General features: G+C 35.6%; 4 protein-coding genes across 4 annotated transcripts; all 4 read left to right on the forward strand.

Moving 5' to 3' along the window:
• The first annotated feature begins 378 nt into the window (after nt 1-378).
• LOC110378309 (zonadhesin) lies at nt 379-16,971 on the forward strand. The gene is made up of 12 exons (XM_064034303.1): nt 379-535; nt 1,474-1,653; nt 2,576-2,765; nt 9,589-9,596; nt 10,817-10,996; nt 11,254-11,461; nt 11,771-11,892; nt 12,622-12,801; nt 14,416-14,631; nt 15,464-15,472; nt 15,715-15,894; nt 16,565-16,971. The coding sequence occupies exons 1-12, from the start codon at nt 469-471 to the stop codon at nt 16,780-16,782; spliced, it is 1,758 nt and encodes a 585-aa protein (XP_063890373.1). The 5' UTR covers nt 379-468; the 3' UTR covers nt 16,783-16,971.
• On the forward strand, nt 5,952-7,856 carry LOC110378308 (serine protease inhibitor swm-1). Its single transcript, XM_064034486.1, has 3 exons — nt 5,952-6,073; nt 6,852-7,031; nt 7,293-7,856. The coding sequence occupies exons 1-3, from the start codon at nt 6,010-6,012 to the stop codon at nt 7,502-7,504; spliced, it is 456 nt and encodes a 151-aa protein (XP_063890556.1). The 5' UTR covers nt 5,952-6,009; the 3' UTR covers nt 7,505-7,856.
• Nucleotides 8,205-9,603, forward strand: LOC135116870 (fibrillin-1-like). The gene is made up of 3 exons (XM_064034485.1): nt 8,205-8,325; nt 8,719-8,898; nt 9,205-9,603. The coding sequence occupies exons 1-3, from the start codon at nt 8,259-8,261 to the stop codon at nt 9,414-9,416; spliced, it is 459 nt and encodes a 152-aa protein (XP_063890555.1). The 5' UTR covers nt 8,205-8,258; the 3' UTR covers nt 9,417-9,603.
• A 985-nt stretch (nt 16,972-17,956) lies between the features above and the next one.
• Nucleotides 17,957-19,923, forward strand: LOC110378307 (uncharacterized). The gene is made up of 4 exons (XM_064034484.1): nt 17,957-18,114; nt 18,833-19,012; nt 19,277-19,484; nt 19,833-19,923. The coding sequence occupies exons 1-4, from the start codon at nt 18,048-18,050 to the stop codon at nt 19,837-19,839; spliced, it is 462 nt and encodes a 153-aa protein (XP_063890554.1). The 5' UTR covers nt 17,957-18,047; the 3' UTR covers nt 19,840-19,923.
• The last annotated feature ends 193 nt before the right edge of the window (nt 19,924-20,116 follow it).

Raw genomic sequence — 20,116 nt, forward strand, 5'->3', positions numbered from 1 at the left:
AAGTAAGGAACTTGTTCTGGCATAAATAAATACTTACTACAGCGACTCTTGCCTACCGATAATTTCAATCGCAATAAGCCAATAAACAAAACACAAACAAGTTAGAGGCATTTCAAGGTATAAGTGCTTGTAAGGGCCGAAACAAAAAAAAATGATTTCGGCTTTGGCATTCTTAATATTGTTGTATCGTTCGAAACAGTGATCGCCCTAGTGATCAAGGAAAGAAAAACAGAGATGGGTTTTTTGTCAGTAAGTCTGATAGGTACTCTCCCGCTGCGCAGAAATCATGTTTGAAAAAAATATATAAAGATATCCCATAGCGTCATCAATTTCGTCGGAGATTTTTAGGCGGCAAGGTTTAATTGATTTACATATTGAATTAATCTTTTGGTACCGTAGTGATTCAGGAAACTAGTATATAAATAAACAAACAACCGTCGGTCTGACATAACGTGTTTAGACGCCAACATGTCGAAGTATACGTGTCTCGTTGTTTTTTCCTGTTGCCTTGTGTTGTGTGTTGGGCATAAAGCCGGTAAGTTTTGTTTTTTACTAATTGTTCCAACAGTATCTCGGGGGGACTTTCTCCAGCACCTGTATAATGTCTGTTCTCTGGCTGTATACTATCCGTGTAACAAATTTCATTTAAATTGGTCCAGTAGTTTTGGCGTGGAAGCCGGAGAGACCGACAGGATTATTTTGGACTTTGCAAAAATATTGGATTTTAAGTTCAAGTTTTTGGGCCGTGAATTTTAACGTTTAGTTCGGCAGTAGCTTACGGGCAGTCTGATAATCAAAGCCTTACCAAAGAATACAAGCTGTTGATTTGCATCCGTGAAAAATTCACAGAGGTTGATATAAAATACGTAAATAATCGATTGAAAGTATGGTATGCGGGAAATAGCTGATTTGTGCTGGTATAACAAATAAAAATTAAACAAAAATCTATGACAGTAAACAAAACAGATGCGTGAGATAATAACCAGTTTGTTATTCAAATGGTTATTTCCGTGTTTCATACTGTTGTAGACGGTTGGTCTCGGGGAAATACCTCTGCCTGTGTGACTACGTCACTTTGAGTTAGCGTGCCGATTTTTACATTTAATATTTAGAATTTTTTGACGCGTTTTAGTTAGTGTTTTTTTTTACTAAAAAATAAAATATTTAGAAGATTTATTAATATTATCTATAGTTTTGTAGTTGTAGGGGGCTACGGAATTAAAAAATCGCACCTGGGTAAAAATAGCATATACCTACCTACATATTATATTGTTTATCAAGATACTTACCTATACAGGGTGTCCCTCAAAGTATGGATAAAATTCAATTGCCTCTTTTGCTAACCTTATGACACCGGACCAAAATGCACCTCGGTTGTTTTGGTTTAAAATGTTTATAAAGGTCTAGGCAAGGTTCAAACGATACGAAGTTTGTTGGGTCAGCTTGTATAATAATATAATTGTGTTATAACAGTATGTGGACCAAATGAAGAGTTGCAGTGCATACAGTCGTGCCCCCCTCAAGTGACTTGTGCGAATCGTCACATAGCGACGAGCTGTGCATATATAGACGACTCTTGTGAACATACGTGTGTGTGCAAGGGTAACCTCATAAGGAACGATGCAGGCGAATGTATACCCGAATCTAAGTGTGGTAAGGTTGATTTTGCTTTGACAATCGTTAATTACTAGTTTTGCACTCTTAGATAGAGCATGAATGATGAGTTACAAAAATAGCTCACAACATTGAACCTGTGTTTAGGTATTTTGTAATTTGTTTGTGTGTTGTGACTGTTTTACTTATGTTAGCTGCTGACTGCCTAAGTATCTATTTTCATACAAATCATAAAATTGGATTTAATAAACACTACATCCCTACCAAATCAACACTTCGAAGGTAATCTTCATGCAATAGACGAAATTCAGACTCTAAGATACCAAGGTATATTACTAGTCTCATTAATCCTACGCATGGTCGTAAAACTATCATTGTGTGCGCGAGTTCGTAATATGCTTAGAAGTAATGTGAGATGTGTACTAAGAATAGTTACTGAAGATTTTCCTTATCGCGGGGAAAAATTGGGTATTTTGTTGGGTCAGTTGTTGTTGTTGTCTAATACTCACTTAACTGAATTTAAATTCTAACAGTTTTATGATATCTTGCATAATTTCAATAATTATTAAGAGTCTAATTTTTGATTGAATTTTGTTTTAAAACTCTGTTATTAAAATTTTTAAAAATATTTTTATATTTTATTAGTTTAAAAAGTACCCATGCCTATACCACGTTCAGGAACCGTTCTTTTTTATGGCCACCTTATTGCATTAAAGCAATACCATTCAGATTTGTCGTAGATTCAATGCCAGATGTAAACGTTAAACATTTTACACATCCTCCGAGCCTTTTCCCAACTATGTTAGAGTCGGCTCCCAGTCTAACCGGATTCAGCTGAGTACCAGTGCTTTACAAGGCGCGACTGCCTATCTGACCACCTCAACCCAGCTACCCGGGCAACCCAATACCCCTTGGTTAGACAAACGTTAAACATTTTACACACTTTTCCTATAATTTTCAGAAAACTGTGTACTTGCCAATGAGTTCTTCGAATGCGGGAGTGCGTGTGACAACGAGTGTGCGACCTTGGCCACTCAGAACAGAACCCACTGTCCTATCAAGAACATAGTGTGCAACCGCCAGTGCTACTGTGAGGATGGGTACGCGAGAGACGAGGATGGGTACTGCATACCGGTTGAAGAATGCCCTAAGTAAGTATTTGATATCATACTAGCTTCCACCAGCAGTTTCACACGCATCCTGAGAGAAATAATTTCCCGTGCTCGGTTAAAAAAACCTTCCCTTTACTAATATAATAAAAAGGGAACATTTTAACTGCGAGTAAGATAGGTTATATTTAAACCGTACAGGCACTGTAGAATCGACAAAAAAAAATTCTTTCACTATTGGAAAGGTACACACTTCCCGAGCAACATATAGGCTACATTTAATCTCGGTATAGTTATCGGCACGGATAATGAGCTCTCGGCGGAAGAGTGGGGATCGCTTTGCGCACTGTACTTCTGCGCAGGTGAAGGTCAGGGCTCAATATCAATATCTGTAGTTTTTGTATGATGTAGGAATGCATTTCTACTACGTATATCAACTACCTATTATGTTTATCATATTAGGATTCAGGTTCTGTTACAAGATTTTTAAGCGTGGAACGTATTTAAAGGACATACCTTTCCGTATGTTTAAAATCAATTCCTTCTTCCTGTGCCCAGTAAAGGGACGATAAAAAGGTTAAAGGTTAGGCATTCTATAATTTATCTTGTAATTGTCCAGCGCAATTATCAAGCGCGTAAGAATTGATTTTGTAAACAACAAACTTAACAGCAATGAGGAAAATTGTTGTTAACCCAAACTATAAATGGTATTTCTTTTCTTTTAGTAGTACATAAACGATTTTGACTCTTCAATGAGTCAAGGTAACTATTTTATTGGATCTATATAAAAAGGGAAACACATAAGGTTACCTTTATTTTAAACAAACTTATTCATTGTTCCCAGATAAGAATTTAAAAGAAGAAACTCGAGTACGTCGTCATTCCCAAATTCGTAAGTATTCTTTAATATCCAAAGATCATTGTTTTATTTTTCCCTTTTTTTTTAACTACACGGTTGAATTATGAATTTACCTAATGTAGAGTTCCACTCTTTAGCTATTACGATACCTAACCGAAATATTTTCAGTTCATCATCATCCTCCGAGCCTTTTCCCAACTCGGGGTCGGCTTCCAGTGGAACCGGATTCAGCAAAATATTTTCAGTTGTCTAATCAAATAAAAAATATATTTCATTCATTTACAGATCCGATGTGTTGAAGTTTACACTGGCTGCAAGAAGAACTGCCCACTTAATTTTGTCTATTTAAGGCAAGACAAAAATTCTATTTGCAAACCTTTTCCCATGTGTGACGAAATGAAAACTTCGGAATATTGTAATGTAAAGGATAAGAAGTGCATTGAATTACGAATGTCAGAGAGTTTTCTTCATTACGATTAATAAATTAAATACGATTAAATAATAGCCAACTAATATTCAGTATTTTATTATTTCTCTTAATACTAGTTATCGTGAGGCGTTTTTATTCTTTTTACTACTATGTCGTGGTAAGCTTTTTCAGGCAAACCGGATTTACCTTTTAGATAAGTGTTTTATAAAAAGCAATTGTCTATCTGAACCCCTCAACTCTGTTATCACTTGTTTATTTGCGTTATCTACGATTTTTTTCTGAACTATAATTTTAGAGTTCTTTCAATCCAGACTTTAAGAAAATTATGTAAATTGAAATTTTGAGGTCTTCAGTCCGCTGTTAGATAGATAAATGGATAGATAGAATATTCTTTATTCTACACCAAACATGGACAAGGACATTACAAACAAATATGTGTGAGTACAATAGGCGGTCTTATCGCTCAAAAGCAATTCTTGCTGTTGATGCTTTTGATGCTGTTCTGCATTTACTTTTTTAGTTAGTCAGTTGCGACCTTCATCAATGTATGGCCACAGTAGTTTTCGGACGGCTTAACTATGTTCGACGCTTGGTAAAGATTATCTTATCGTAAGAAGAATATTGTGTATGTGTTACACCCACGGAACCCTCGGTGCGCGAGTCCGTCTCGCTTTTAACCGATGTTGTTGAATTGTTTAATTTTACATGTACATAAATACTAAGAACATCAATCAGCTTTTGACTATTTAAATTCGTGACACTAGTATGTATACGCACGAGCGTGTGATAATATCATAACGCGTTGAGACGTCAACATGATGAAGTACACGTGTGTCGCGCTGTTCTCTTGTTGTGTATTGTTTTGTGTCGGTTACCATCTAGGTAAGTTGTAAATACATTCTATAGTCTATTTATTGTTTCTCATGTTCTTCTGTCATAATGTACGTACCTACGTGTAAAAACGAGATGAAATAACATGATCTTATTCTAAATGTTCTTCCTCTCTTGTATATGTTTAAAAAAAAATCGAATTCCAATGAAAGCTTAATGCAAAATTTGATTATTCAAGACATTAGAATTGTGGAAACTTTTGAAGTTAAACAAAGTCAGAAAAAAATACTTTGTGGTATAAGTATTATTAAGTTTCCAGTAATTAAAAATATATATTTCAATCATTAACAGATTCGCGCTGTTCTGACAAAAATGAAGTTTACACTCACTACAAGAAAGACTGCCCGCCTGATACCTGCCTTTCTCTCATGTCGAAGTTCAAATGCAATGATTCTGAACCTTACAAGCAAGGCTGTGTTTGTAATTCTGGTTATTTGAGGCAAGACAAGAATTTTCCTTGCATACCTTTTTGCATGTGTGAAGAAATGATACATTCGGAATACTGTGTATCATATGAACATTAGATAACGAATGTCAGACAGTTTTCTTATTACGACATTAAATAATAGTAACTAATATTCAGTATTTTATTATTACCCAGTATAAACGCCTTAGTATGACTGCCTCATTGGTTCGTGCAGAAGTTCCCACGGGATGCGGGTGAAACCGCTGGCAGTAAAGGTTATTTAATAATTGCAAATAAAAAAAGGCGGAGAGGAAGACAATTCTATTTTGATGGAATTTTCGGTTAAGTCGTTTTCAGCAACATATCATATATGTAGCAACATATCATATTATATGTCGTATAATAGATGGATATAGATTATATTATTGTAAATAAGGTTTTTGTCTATCTAAACTCCTCAAGCCAGTTGTCGGTTGTTTATATATGCTGTCTGCCATTTTTTTTTTAATTTGATGGTATTTCAATTGAAAATTTTTGTTTGCTCCGTCATCAGTACAGTTTATCTTTTAATTAAACGTATATTTTGTACTCCGCGAGTCCCACTTAAGCGATAACTTTTTTTGCATCGAAGTTCTAAGAATGTTTAGTATAAATATACACACGAGCGTGTGATAATATCATAACGCGTTGAGACGTCAACATGATGAAGTACACGTGTGTCGCGCTGTTCTCCTGTTGTGTATTGTTTGTTGTCGTTAATTCAGGTAAGTTGTAAATACATACTTTAGTCTATTTATTTCTTATCCATGTTCTCCTGACATCAACGTTTAAGACACGAAACTAAATAACATACTAAACACCCTATATGTTCTTTATTTCTCTCTCTGCTATATGTTAAAAAAAAACTTGTTTTCCGCTAGTCAGCAAATTGTTGATCGAAGCCGCTAGCAGTCGAATAATTTATGAAGGCCTTTAGAAAAACCCCTTAATTTATTACAATAAATAGGTATTAAAAAAGACCTCTTAAAGGATGATAGATAAATAAACGCTTACAGGAGATCACCTCGTTGTGCTCCTGACTGTCAATTTGTATAGTTAACTGGTTAAAAATAAAAAATATGCAAGTGTAATTCATTAGATTTTTTTAGGTTGAAAATATGTGTACTAGGGTCTCGTTATCTCTTTCAAGCAACCCCGCAGCCCTAGCAGGCTTCGGCGTAATGGGACCCGAGTAACTAAAACATAATAAAATAAATAAAATCATTCAATTGCGTTTTTATTGGATAACCACGTGTTCACGTCTGTAAACTTTGCATTACATCATTTGTTATTATGAGTATAAATGGTGCAGGGCATGATGGATAGATTTTCTTAAAGTTAATGAATTCATAAGAGTTAATGCAAATATGGTAGGTGACAGGGAGGAATGGAAGCGACCCAAACGTAATAAATTAGGAACGGGGCTGGAAAAAAGCCTCCAGCATGTTAATCAAGGCTGTCAGCTACACCCACTTTCCTCTAGTTCCTTATTATTTTTTGCAGAATGCGGAAATAACGAAGAGTTGGAATGTGTGCACTCATGTCCCCCTCAAAAGTCTTGCAGTGATCGTGACATACAAATAGCTTGTCCGGATGAATATACTGATTGTGAAGACACTTGTGTTTGCAAGCCTGGATTTATTAGGAATGATAATAATGACTGTATTACTGAGGATCAGTGTGGTAAGCATTCCAAAAAACGACAGCTTCTTTGTTTAAGTTCAGGGCATAATTCGAATAATAAGGTCTAATCTTTTTTAACTCTTCAACAACAAGTGACCTAGTTTGGTACAAGTACCTAAAGGAAGGCTATTAATAGCACCTTTTCTTTAAATAGGTTATTTGAAATCATTTGCTACGAATTAGCTGTCTCTTGACTATCCCTGTTGAGATATTCTGCACTTTGTTTGGACATTTGACTATCGATATCTGTAATCTTTTCAGATAAATGTACCAAAGAGAATGAATTCTATGACTGTGGCGAATTGTGTGACAATGTTTGTGCGACGTTCTCTGAGCGGAACAGAACCCACTGTGATCTGTGGATCTCCAGATGTGTCCGCCAGTGTTACTGCAAGGATGGCTACGCAAGAGACGAGAACAGAAATTGTATACCTGTAGACAAATGCCCTGAAACGCCAAAATATGAAGAGTAGTAATGAAATAATATGTCTGTCCTTCTAATTCTTTATTGTAATAAATCTCAACAAAAATGAATAAAAAATTTCACATAACCGCAAAAAGAATAGCCCAGCAGAAACTTGCATTTTTGTAGGGCCAAGACTCCGAAGATTGTTAGACATAATTCTAAGCTTGGAGTTTGACTGTCGTTACCACTTCTTCTTCTTCCTAATCCTGCCCTGTTCCCAATTTTATATTTCCCTGTCATTCGTCATTCTGACACTGGTTCCCTTCCTATTCATGTCATCTTTCAGGAAATTGTCGTTACCACTCCTCTTTGTATATTATAATTAAATATTAATACACATGACAAACCTCTGTATTTTGTTCTTTAGTACCACTAAGCACTTAAAATTAAGGTTACAAAATCAGTCAGAAGCCTACAGGTATTATACAAATATTGGATATGTTTATAACTGCTGATAGGAAACTGGATGCGAGAGTGGAGACTCTCGTAAAAAACCTTAAACTTAAAAACATAAAAAAATACGTCTCCATTACTGTCGATTGGGAGGGTGCAAAGGAGGCAGCATTACCTCGTTGGATGGCCATGCTAGTATTTTGTCCGAGGTACAGAACCTTCGGTGTCTTAGTTCCACTTAACCGACTACTTTTTTGTTCGCATCGAAGTTCTAAGAATATTAGCTTTTGATTACTTACCTATTCATAAAACTAGTATAAATATACACACGAGCGTGTGATAATATCATAACGCGTTGAGACGTCAACATGATGAAGTACGCGTGCGTCGCGCTGTTCTCCTGCTGTGTATTGTTTTGTGCCGGTTTAGATAAAGGTAAGTTGTAAATAAATATACTTATATAGTCTATAGTCTATATAGTCCATTATTCCCCTTTACATTGAATGCATATGTGGCCTTCGTAAATTTAGCCTAAGAAAAAAATATTAGCAAATAACTTGTATGATTTGTCGATGTATCTTTGTTTTTTATAGTAAAGTCAGTTTTTGTTTCTAGTATGTTTGTTTGTAGCTCTTTAATTTTGAGGAAAAATAGCTTAATTAAAGGCAGTTCAAAGTTCTCATAAGTAATACAGGCCCGCGTCTTCATCTACCTTTTATTGGGTTATATCTTTTATTCTGTATATGCTTGTGGAAATCAAAACTGGCAAAGACACACAAATACATTAAACAATTTTTGCTTTTACATGATTTTTGTGACTTTTCTCAGACTGTGGAAAAAACGAAGAGTATCAATGTGTGCGGGAGTGCCCCGGTGAAAGAACATGCAACGATCGTGACATATCGATATCTTGTTTGCCCGAAGATAACTATTGTCATTACATATGTGCTTGCAAGCATGGATTTATAAGGAATGAAAATAATGAATGTATTAGTGAAGATCAGTGTGGTAAGCATCGCAAAATATAACAGATTATGTATGACATACATGAGAATAGTAGCTATAAAACTTGTTAAACTCTTCAATAAGACTGGTATAAGTACATGGTAGAATTTCTTAGAGACAAGGTTATTATTGGAATAATTTGCAACAGATAACCGTTAGTTTATCAGAAGTTTATAGAAAGCTTTCGTGAACTCTAGAAGACTGTTCTGTTTCTACCAGCTATGATTGTGGAAAAACATTTGGGCTATAACTGCCGAGATTCTTTCTGCACTTAACTTAGACATTTGACTGTATTTGTAAAATTTTCAGAAATATGTACAAGAGAGAATGAGGAGTATGACTGCGGCGAATTGTGTGACAATGTTTGTGCGACGTTGTCTGAGCGGAACAGAACCCACTGTGATCTGTGGAACCCCAGATGTGTCCGCCAGTGTTACTGCAAGGATGGCTACGCAAGAGACGAGAACAGAAATTGTATACCTGTAGACGAATGCCCTGAAACACCAAAATATGAAGAGTAGTAAAAAAATAATGAGTCTGTCCTTCTAATTTTCTATTGTAATAAATATTAACAAAAATGAAAAAAGTTTACATAACTGTAAAAAGAACAGCCCAGCTGACATAACTATTTCTGAAGTGCCTAGACTCCGATGATTGTTAGGCATAGTTCTAAGCTTGGAGTTCGAATTTCAGGTTCGAATGTTAGGTACCTACTACTCCTTTTTGTATATTATTATAAAATATAAATATACAAACCTCTGTATTTTATTCTTCAGTACCTCTGAGCACTTAATATTTAGGTTGCAGAATCATCCAGAAGCTTTAAGGTATTATACAAATATTGGATATTTTAGTAACTGCAGATAGGAAGGAATTTTGATGGAAGTTTCACGGGTGATAAAACTGACTAAGTATCTGGCCTGTTTAACCCAGTTACCTGGGCATGCTAACACACCTAGATAAGACCTAGGTTTGTCAGACTTTCTGGCTTCTGACTACACGTAACGACTGTCAAAGATGTTCAAATGACAGGGTAATAGAAGACAATTCAATTTTGTTTTGAATTTGCGGCGAAATCGCTTTCGAGTAGTAAGTGTTTATGAACCACATTTAAATGATAAACCACTCTCGTAAAAAACCTTAAACTTAAAAGCATAAAAAATACTGTCGACTGGGAGGGTTCCCAAGAGGCTGGCAGCATTACCTCGTTGGATGGCCAAGCTAATATTTTGTCCGAAGTACGGAACCCTCGGTGCCCGAGTCCCGCTTAACCGATTACTTTTTGTTTGCATCGAAGTTCTAAGAATATTAGCTTTTGATTACTTACCTATTCATGAAACTAGTATAAATATACACACGAGCGTGTGATAATATCATAACGCGTTGAGACGTCAACATGATGAAGTACACGTGTGTCGCGCTGTTCTCCTGCTGTGTGTTGTTTTGTGCCGGTTTAGATAAAGGTAAGTTGTAAATAACTATACTTAGTCCATTATTCCCCTTTACATTGAATGCATATGTGGCCTTCGTAGATTTAGTCTAAGAATAAATTATTAGCAAATAACTTGTATGATTTGTAGATGTATCTTTGTTTTTTATAGTAAAGTCAGTTTTTATAATCAATATAGTAAAATCAGTATAGTAAAATCAGTTTTTGATTTAAGTAGGTATGTTTGTTTGTAGCTCTTTAATTTTAAGGAAAAATAGCTTAATAAAAGGCAGTACAAATTACTCATAAGCAACATTGGCCCGCATCTTCTACTGCCTTCTATTGGGTAATGAATTGGAATTTTTTGAAGATCTTTTATTCTGTTGGTATATGTAGTAGCTTTCGTGGCAAACAAAGCTAGCAAACACAAAAACATTAGCCAATTTATGTACGTCATTACATTAGTCTTTAGATTTATGTGACTTTTCACAGACTGCGGAAAAAACGAAGAGTATCAATGTGTGCGGCAGTGCCCCGGTGAAAGAACATGCAACGACCGTGACATAGGAATATCTTGTTTGCCCGAAGATAACTATTGTCATTACATATGTGCTTGCAAGCATGGATTTATAAGGAATGAAAATAATGAATGTATTAGTGAAGATCAGTGTGGTAAGCATCGCAAAATTATTCTTGTTAAACTATAACTATAAATCTTGTTAAACTCTTCAATAAGATTGGTATACTTTGCGACAGATTATCACCAGTTAGACAGTTAGCCAAGAAGTTTTCTTAAAATGAAAACTTTGAACTCTAGAAGAATGATCTATTTTTACCAGCTATGATTGTGGAAAAACATTTGGGCTATAACTGCTGAGATTCTTTCTGCACTTAGTATAGACATTTGACTGTATTTGTAAAATTTTCAGAAATATGTACAAGGGAGAATGAGGAGCATGACTGCGGCGAATTGTGTGACAATGTTTGTGCGACGTTGTCTGAGCGGAACAGAACTCATTGTGATCTGTGGAACCCCAGATGTGTCCGCCAGTGTTACTGCAAGGATGGCTACGCAAGAGACGAGAACAGAAATTGTATACCTATTGACAAATGCCCTGAAACACCAAAATATGAAGAGTAGTAAAAAAATAATGTGTCTGTCCTTTTAATTTTCTATTGTAATAAATATTAACAAAAATGGAAAAAGTTTACATAACTGTAAAATGAATAGCCCAGCAGAAACTTGTATTTTTGTAGAAGTCTCCGAAGATTGTTAGACATAATTCTAAGCTTGGAGTTTGATTGTTGTTACAACTTCTTCTTCTTCCTCCTCCTGCCCTGTTCCAAATTTTATTCTGGGTCGGCGCAATATGTCATCCTCTTCCATATTTCCCTGTCACTCGTCATTCTGACACTGGTTCCCTTCCTATTCATGTCATCTTTCAGGACATTGTCGTTACTACTCCTCTTCGTATATTATAATAAAGTATTAATACACAAACCTCTGTATTTTATTCTTCAGTACCTCACTAAATATTTAGGTTGCAGAATCATCCAGAAGCTTAAAGGTATTATACAAATATTGGATATTTTTATAACTGCTTATAGGAAGGAATTTTGGTTTTGTACGGAACTCTTTCGGCGCGAGTCCAACTTAACCAATAACTTTTTTGTTCGCATCGAAGTTCTAAGAATATTAGCTTTTGATTACTTACCTATTCATAAAACTAGTATAAATATACACACGAGCGTGTGATAATATCATAACGCGTTGAGACGTCAACATGATGAAGTACGCGTGTGTCGCACTGTTCTCCTGCTGTGTGTTGTTTTGTGCCGGTTTAGATAAAGGTAAGTTGTAAATAACTATACTTAGTCCATTATTCCCCTTTACATTGAATGCATATGTGGCCTTCGTAAATTTAGCCTAAGAAAAAAATATTAGCAAACAATTTGTATGATTTGTAGATGTATCTATGTTTTTTATAGTAAAGTCAGTTTTTATAATCAGTATAGTAAAATCGGTTTTTGATTTAAGTAGGTATGTTTGTTTGTAGCTCTTTAATTTTGAGGAAAAATAGCTTAATAAAAGGCAGTACAAATTACTCATAAGCAACATTGGCCCGCATCTTCTACTGCATTCTATTGGGTAATGAATTGTAATTTTTTGAAGATCTTTTATTCTGTTGTTATATGTAGTAGCTTTCGTGGCAATCAAAGCTAGCAAACACACAAAAACACGACCCAATTTATTTACGTCTTTACATTAGTCTTTAGATTTATGTGACTTTTCACAGACTGCGGAAAAAACGAAGAGTATCAATGTGTGCGGCAGTGCCCCGGTGAAAGAACATGCAACGATCGTGACATATCGATATCTTGTTTGCCCGAAGATAACTATTGTCATTACATATGTGCTTGCAAGCATGGATTTATAAGGAATGAAAATAATGAATGTATTAGTGAAGATCAGTGTGGTAAGCATCGCAAAATATAACAGATTATATTATGTATATGTCAAATAAGAATACCTAATTTAAATAAGATTGGTACAAGTACACGGTAGAATTTATTAGAGACAAGGTTATTGGGATAATTTGCGACAGATTATTGTCAGTTAGACAGTTAGCCTAGAACTCTTCTTAAAATGAAAGCTTTCGTAAACTCTAGAATATGGTTTACCAGCTTTGATTGTAGGAAAACATTTTGGCTATAACCAGGCCTCGGTCACTCGACGTACTTGCGCGCGATAAATGCCTACCGCTCGCTGGGTTACCGGTAACCCCACGCGGCTCAGGGCTTTCAATAGTCACACGCGCCGCGCGCGCTCCAATATTATTATTTTTATTTCGTGGCATCTATGCTGTTGGTTTTTATTAGGTTTTTTAAGCTACCTCACAAACTGATGGATTATTTTGAGTTGTGTTGGTTTATATGTAGGGCTGCCATCTCGAATTTCGCCAAACCCGGACAAATATTAAAAAAACCCGGACATTTTACGTAAATCGCATTTTTTCCCGAACTAGTACGATTTTTTTAAACAAAATAATACCTAATTTGTAATCCATTTAGGTACTATTAACATATACTTAAATTCAATGAGGTGCTTTCTTATATGAAAAGTGTCCGGGTTTTCCCCGGACACTTCTTGAAACCCCGCCCGGACGGCCCCCGGACGGCCTCCAAACGAGGACAAATCCGGGAAACCCGGACGGATGGCAGCCCTATTTATATGCGACTATTGTAAGATTTAGAAACGTTTTATATGTATGAACTTATCTAGTAATTCTATTTTTTTTTTAATAAATTAATACTTATCTACTTTATGATTTTAACAACAGAGATCATTAGGTACTTATTTTACTTCAGATACCTACTTAGTTATATGAACTGTATTGTGAGTTTTGTAGCTCAAAACACATCTCGAGTGTAAGTAGGTATAGTTCTGGTCCAACTTAATGACACCTCGGAACATTACGCGTGTCGCTACGCAGAAACCAATTTTAGGTATGTATCAACACTCGACGGAGTTGTACCATATGGGGTATGGCACTTGTGCTCGAAAAATAGTTGGAAACCGCCTTTGATTTTGACGAAAGCTTTACTTAAGTACTTACCTATGCTTACGTATTAGGTAATATTTAGAAATAGGTATGTACCCATACTCCATTTTAGTAGGCAATACAATAGTTAACTAAAGAAAAATATTCTTGATATTACTTTTTATTTAAAAACTCAGTTTTAAAAAAGGCTATCTTAAAATAAGCGTAACTTTGTTTTCCTACTTAAATATTAATAAATTATAAGAAGCAACCCTAAGCACGGCCACGGCACGGTTGCGGTCACTGAACTGTGCGCTATCGCATTGGAATAACAATCAAGCGCTCGAGCTTTTAAGGTTCATTTTATAACGCAGCTAGGAATTTGTAGGTAGTTGGGGAACTTGTAGGTGCTTATAACAGTAGGTATGGACTTTTTTGTATGGAGTGATTTATCTGTTACGTAGTAACTATTATATAATCTGTGCTATAACTGCCGAGATTCTTTCTGCACTTAACTTAGACATTTGACTGTATGTGTAAAATTTTCAGAAATATGTACAAGGGAGAATGAGGAGTATGACTGCGGCGAATTGTGTGATAATGTTTGTGCGACGTTGTCTGAGCGGAATAGAACTCATTGTGATCTGTGGAACCCCAGATGTGTCCGCCAGTGTTACTGCAAGGATGGCTACGCAAGAGACGAGAACAGAAATTGTATACCTATTGACAAATGCCCTGAAACGACAAATCAAGAACAGAATGCATAAGATAGAGTATCTTAAAAGATAATAACTCTTGTATTTCTGAAGTACCGAGTTTCCGAAGCCTTTAAAGCATGAAGCTAAGCTTGGACTTCAATGGCGATAGCTACCAATTACAATAAAATACTTGTTCTTAAACCTCTGCATTTTATTCTGAAGTACCTCAAAGCACTTAATATTTAGGTTGTAGCATTAACTAGAAGCCTTTGGGTATTGTACAAATGTAGGATATTTAGTAACTGCATACATAAGATTATGGAAGACAATTCTATTTTGATGGAATTTTCGGCTTACCCGTTTTCAAGTTTAGTTTTCAGCAACATGTCGTACTATTGTAACATTATATTATACTCTATTGAGTATAATATTATGTTAACTATGAGGGTTTTTATCAACACACCACGCGGGCAAAGCTGTGGGCGGAAGCTAGTATTACAATAATTGTACCGGAAAAATTCCATTATTCCAAAATAGTTACGTCACAAAGTTTTGTTTTTGTCGTTGGTAAACTAACTACGATTTATACAGATATGAGCGGAAATATTTTTTTCAAAGCCAAAATTAAGTTGGTCTATCATGAGTACAGTTAATTTTTCATTACATCAATGTGGTAAAGGAAACCCTCGGTTCGCGAGTCCGACTCATAGTTAGTTGTTTTTGTTATTTTGCACATTGAAGTTCTACAACTACATAACTCCTAATTACTTACCAATTCGTGACTCTAGTATAAATATACACACGAGCGTGTGATAATATCATAACGCGTTGAGACGTCAACATGATGAAGTACACGTGTGTCGCGCTGTTCTCCTGTTGTGTATTGTTTTGTGTTGAAGTTAATTCAGGTAAGTAATATTTAAAAGTATACTGTGAAATTATCCTCCATACGTCCAAGCCTATTAATAATAATTATTTGCTCATTGTATAGATGGAATTAAGATCTTAGATTGATCTGTATCTACCTACTTAAAGTAGATATCAGGCGTTGCAATTTTTTTTATCAGTATGTTGTCTGATTTCTTGAAGGTGAACTTTGGATACTCACACAAGAGCCTACATGGTTACAAACTCATTTGTTTTTTTACAGAATGTGGAAAGAATGAAGAGTGGAAATGTGTGCAGTCGTGTCCCCCTGAAAAGTCCTGCAACACCCGCGACATAGGAATAGGATGTACTCAAGAATATAGACCATGTGAATCCACCTGTGTTTGCAAGCCCGGATTTATAAGGAATGATAATAATGAATGTGTTACTGAGGATCAGTGTGGTAAGCATTGCGAATATAAATCAGTTTATTTTTACATTTCATGTTTATTATCGACCAGTTACAGTTTTATAGTAGTTTTAATGATTCTCACAGATACGTCAGCATGACGTTGGCTTGTTACAGATACCTACAAAAGCTATTTTTAATTGTTACAAAGTAAGTGAATCGATAGATATGCGTACTCAGCGAGATGTCAGATATATTCAGCTACCTACTGTTTGACTGGGAGGACCACCTATTATTAAAAAAAAGATACATGGGAGATCACGAGCAATAAAACCCGAATTTCCTCCGATAATTAGCCATTATTGGTCTGACTACAAAAAAGTTAAACAGGCGCTTGGCACGTGGTTATGGAAAAATTTTCCTACATATTTTTTTTAAACACGTGACACCTGTTTAACTTTTTGTAGGAAGACCATATGTGTTTACACATTTAATTGTACCTATTTGCATATAACCACAGATTACCTTAATAGTTACTTCGTATAAAACTGCCTCCTTGGTTTAGGAGTCGGAGGTAGTGAAAGAATAGAGAAGGCTGCACAAATGATTAAGAACCAAAATGTCCTGGGTATGCCCCAATGATTTATTGTTCATCATCTTCCGAGCCTTTTTCCAACCGAATGAATGAATGAATGATTATTGTTATTGTACTTTTACTTTCCAGAAATATGTTCAAGGGAGAATGAGTTCTATGACTGCGGCACTCCATGTGACAACTTCTGTTCAACGTTGATAGAGCGGAACAGAACCCACTGTGATGTATGGAGCTACAAATGTGTACGCAAGTGCTACTGCAAGGATGGCTTCGCAAGAGACGATAGTAGAAAGTGTATACCTATTGCCAAATGTCCTAAAACTCCAAAATACGAAGACTGTGATTAATATACACTATACAGTATCTATATTTTATTTATTGAAATAAATGAAATTTAAGTTTATGTATATCTGTGAAATGAACAGCCCAGTCTACACTGTAGTACCAAGATTCCAAAGATTGTAAAGCATAAAGCTAAGGTTGGACTTCGATAGTGGTAGCTACCACTCTCGGACTGTTCCTCTTTTTATATTAAATTAAAATATAAGAACACAAACCTCTGTATTTTATTCTCCAGTGCCTATAAGGGCCAATTTATATATTTAGGATACAGTATCAGCTCGAGGCTTCTAGGGTTAATAAAAAAACATTCCAAGACCGATTTTGGCCACGGCGGCTGTTCCCATACAAAGAGATCGGCCAGAAAGGAGACGAGAGAAAATCAAGGTAATCTTTATTTACCGTCAAATTCTGATCGTTTTAATCCCGTGAAGGGTCGAACCGTTCCATGAAACACCACCGATTTATGAAGAAAAAACTTTAAAATAAAGTTTATAACTTAACTTTAAAAAAACTTTCTTTTAACAACTCGAATCATTTCTTGTATGAGTGAAAATATAAGTACTTACCTAGTCCACGGAACTCTAAAGACATTGCCAATCCTAGACCAAACCACGCCCACAACCCTATTTGATTGGCAATTGCGCGCTCGGGCAGACCCGCGCGCCCGCGTACTCCCGCGCGCCCGCGCACCCACAGGCTCATCGTGACGTCATGGGTTTTTTTCAGTTTCGTGAACACGGCAGCTCCTTAGCTCAGGCGGTAACTTATTCAATAGAAGTCTTTTTTACAAAAAAATGAAACCGACTTGACAACACACTGGACGAGACAAAAACATTTTAAATGAAGTCTTGAGTGAAAATCTGTCAAAGTATACATGATCTAAAGAAATGTATTATCATCCATGAGCCGTATTACAATTACATATTTACAGGAAAAATACAAAAAATCTTGAATTAGTTACACAAAGTATGTTTTTGCCGTTGGTAAACTAACTGTGACTTACGTAGATGTATGATGACATCATTTTTTCAATTGCAAAATTAAGATTGTCAATTATCTGTCTATCTTATTATTTTACAGTAATCTGTTTATCATTTCGATACAGATATTTTCTACGGAAACCTCAATGCGCGACGTAATCGTTTTTTTTATACATATTTTTTAATCGAAGATCTAAGAAAATCTGGTTTTGATTACCTACTGATTCGTCAAACTAGTATAAATATTCACACGAGCGTGTGATAATATCATAAAGTGTTAAGACGTCAACATGATGAGTTTCACGCATATCGCGGTGTTTTCCTGTTTCGTATTTTTTTGTGTCGGCCTTAATTCCGGTAAGTAATATTCATGTTTTTAAATTATTTCATGATATGGTCATTGATGTACAATATGTACATCATACATCTATATTAATATTATAAAGCTGAAGAGTTTGTTTGTTTGAACGCGCTAATCTCAGGAACTACTGGTCCGATTTGAAAAAATCTTTCAGTATTAGATAGCCCATTTATCGAGGAAGGCTATAGGCTACTTTTTATCCGGGTCCGTGCCGAGGTTCCCACGGGATGCGGGTGAAACCGCTGGCAGAAGCTAGTTTATTATATTCTTATATTCTCCGTTATAACCTGACTAACAGAGTCGTTAAAAAAAACTAGCTATGTTTGAAAGTCTGCCCAACGCCCAACTTCAGTTAACAATAACAATTTGCAGTTTGCAGATGTAATTTATTTATTTTATTTTTGTAAATTAGGTACTTCTAATTTGATAGATTTGTAAACGTAAAGCACCAATTCAAAGTTGAATTTTACAATATCAGGCACTAGCTTCTGCCAGTGGTTTCACCCGCATCCCGTGGGAACCTCTGCACGAACCCGGATAAAAAGTAGCCTATAGCCTTCCTCGATAAATGGGCTATCTAATACTGAAAGAAATTTTCAAATCGGACCAGTATTTCCTGAGATTAGCGCGTTCAAACAAACAAACAAACAAACTCTTCAGCTTTATAATATTAGTATAGATTATATCGCGTGTAACTAAGTGTTTTTTTCACAGACTGTGGAAGTAATGAAGTGTTTCAATGTGTGCAACCGTGCCCCCCTGAAAAGTCCTGCAACAACCGTGACATAGGAATATCCTGTACTCAAGAAATTAGACCATGTGTATTCACTTGTGTTTGCAAGCCTGGATTAATTAGGAATGATAAAAATGAATGTGTTACTGAGGATCAGTGTGGTAAGCATTGCAAACATTAATTTCATTTTAAGTCAAAATAAAAGACCATTTCAAAGCATTAAAATACAACAAATAGCAGACTTTCTTCCTATAATTACCTGTTAAGACATTTGACTATACCTATTTGTATAAAAACCCCCTCGTCGGTCTAGTAGTCGCAGAGAATGAAGGAATTGAGAGCGCAACTGTGTCTGCACAAATTCTTGTATCTACACTATAACATGTCCTGGGCATATGAGTGATTATAATTATTGCATTTTTCAGAAAATTGTACAAGGGAGAACGAGGAATATGACTGTGGCGAATTATGTGACAATGTTTGTGCGACGTTGTCTGAGCGGAACAGAACCCACTGTGATCTGTGGAACCACAGATGTGTGCGGAAGTGTTTCTGCAAAGATGGCTTCGCAAGAGACGATAAGTGGCAGTGTGTACCTATTGACGAATGCCCTGAACCGCCAAAAGATGAAAAGTACGTATAATTTTTTACCAATTATATAGGTACACCTTAGTTAATTTACTTTTCATAGAATTTAACAATTCTAAAAATGTTAATAGAACCTTCTTAGCATGGAATATATTTTATTCGGGTGCATGGGGCCCTTCTGGACGCATTTGAAATCAAGGCGAACAGCTTCAACTAAAGTATTATCTTCTACTCATTCAAAGAAGTAAAAGAAGTATTTAGTTCACATTTCTAGCATAGCCACATTTCACATTCACATTTCTAGTACATTATATTTTTGAGACTGCCATTAAGCTATACACAAATTAGTAACTTATGTAATAAACATTCACCATTTCATTTATTATTTCACAGCTACTGAAAGTACCACAAGCTCTACTTTTCTCCGGAGATTATCCAAAAATGACAAGTAATTGTAAAAAATAAACAAAAAATAAGCTGATAACTTCTGTATTTTATTAAAATCCCTAGAAAAATCCCCTCAATGTATTCAGTATCCGCAAATTCAGTAACAGTTGGTTTTATTTTTGAAAGAAATTCGTGAATCCAATCAAAGGTTCTAGTTAATCTGATACCGGTAAATTACTTAATCCTTGTAATGTGTGCACTATAATAAAATTATTCATCCCCATACTGAG

This window comes from Helicoverpa armigera, chromosome 4, assembly GCF_030705265.1.
Source record: "Helicoverpa armigera isolate CAAS_96S chromosome 4, ASM3070526v1, whole genome shotgun sequence".
Classification (NCBI taxonomy): Eukaryota; Metazoa; Arthropoda; class Insecta; order Lepidoptera; family Noctuidae; genus Helicoverpa; species Helicoverpa armigera.

Coding starts and splice junctions, on each gene's coding strand:
- LOC110378309 (XM_064034303.1), top strand. CDS start 469: ATGTCGAAGTATACGTGTCTCGTTGTTTTTTCCTGTTGCCTTGTGTTG. Junction 1,654..2,575: donor TATACCCGAATCTAAGTGTG/GTAAGGTTGATT, acceptor TATAATTTTCAG/AAAACTGTGTACTTGCCAAT. Junction 11,893..12,621: donor AATCATCCAGAAGCTTAAAG/GTATTATACAAA, acceptor GACTTTTCACAG/ACTGCGGAAAAAACGAAGAG.
- LOC110378308 (XM_064034486.1), top strand. CDS start 6,010: ATGATGAAGTACACGTGTGTCGCGCTGTTCTCCTGTTGTGTATTGTTT. Junction 6,074..6,851: donor GTTTGTTGTCGTTAATTCAG/GTAAGTTGTAAA, acceptor TATTTTTTGCAG/AATGCGGAAATAACGAAGAG. Junction 7,032..7,292: donor TATTACTGAGGATCAGTGTG/GTAAGCATTCCA, acceptor TAATCTTTTCAG/ATAAATGTACCAAAGAGAAT.
- LOC135116870 (XM_064034485.1), top strand. CDS start 8,259: ATGATGAAGTACGCGTGCGTCGCGCTGTTCTCCTGCTGTGTATTGTTT. Junction 8,326..8,718: donor TTGTGCCGGTTTAGATAAAG/GTAAGTTGTAAA, acceptor GACTTTTCTCAG/ACTGTGGAAAAAACGAAGAG. Junction 8,899..9,204: donor TATTAGTGAAGATCAGTGTG/GTAAGCATCGCA, acceptor TAAAATTTTCAG/AAATATGTACAAGAGAGAAT.
- LOC110378307 (XM_064034484.1), top strand. CDS start 18,048: ATGATGAGTTTCACGCATATCGCGGTGTTTTCCTGTTTCGTATTTTTT. Junction 18,115..18,832: donor TTGTGTCGGCCTTAATTCCG/GTAAGTAATATT, acceptor TTTTTTTCACAG/ACTGTGGAAGTAATGAAGTG. Junction 19,013..19,276: donor TGTTACTGAGGATCAGTGTG/GTAAGCATTGCA, acceptor TGCATTTTTCAG/AAAATTGTACAAGGGAGAAC.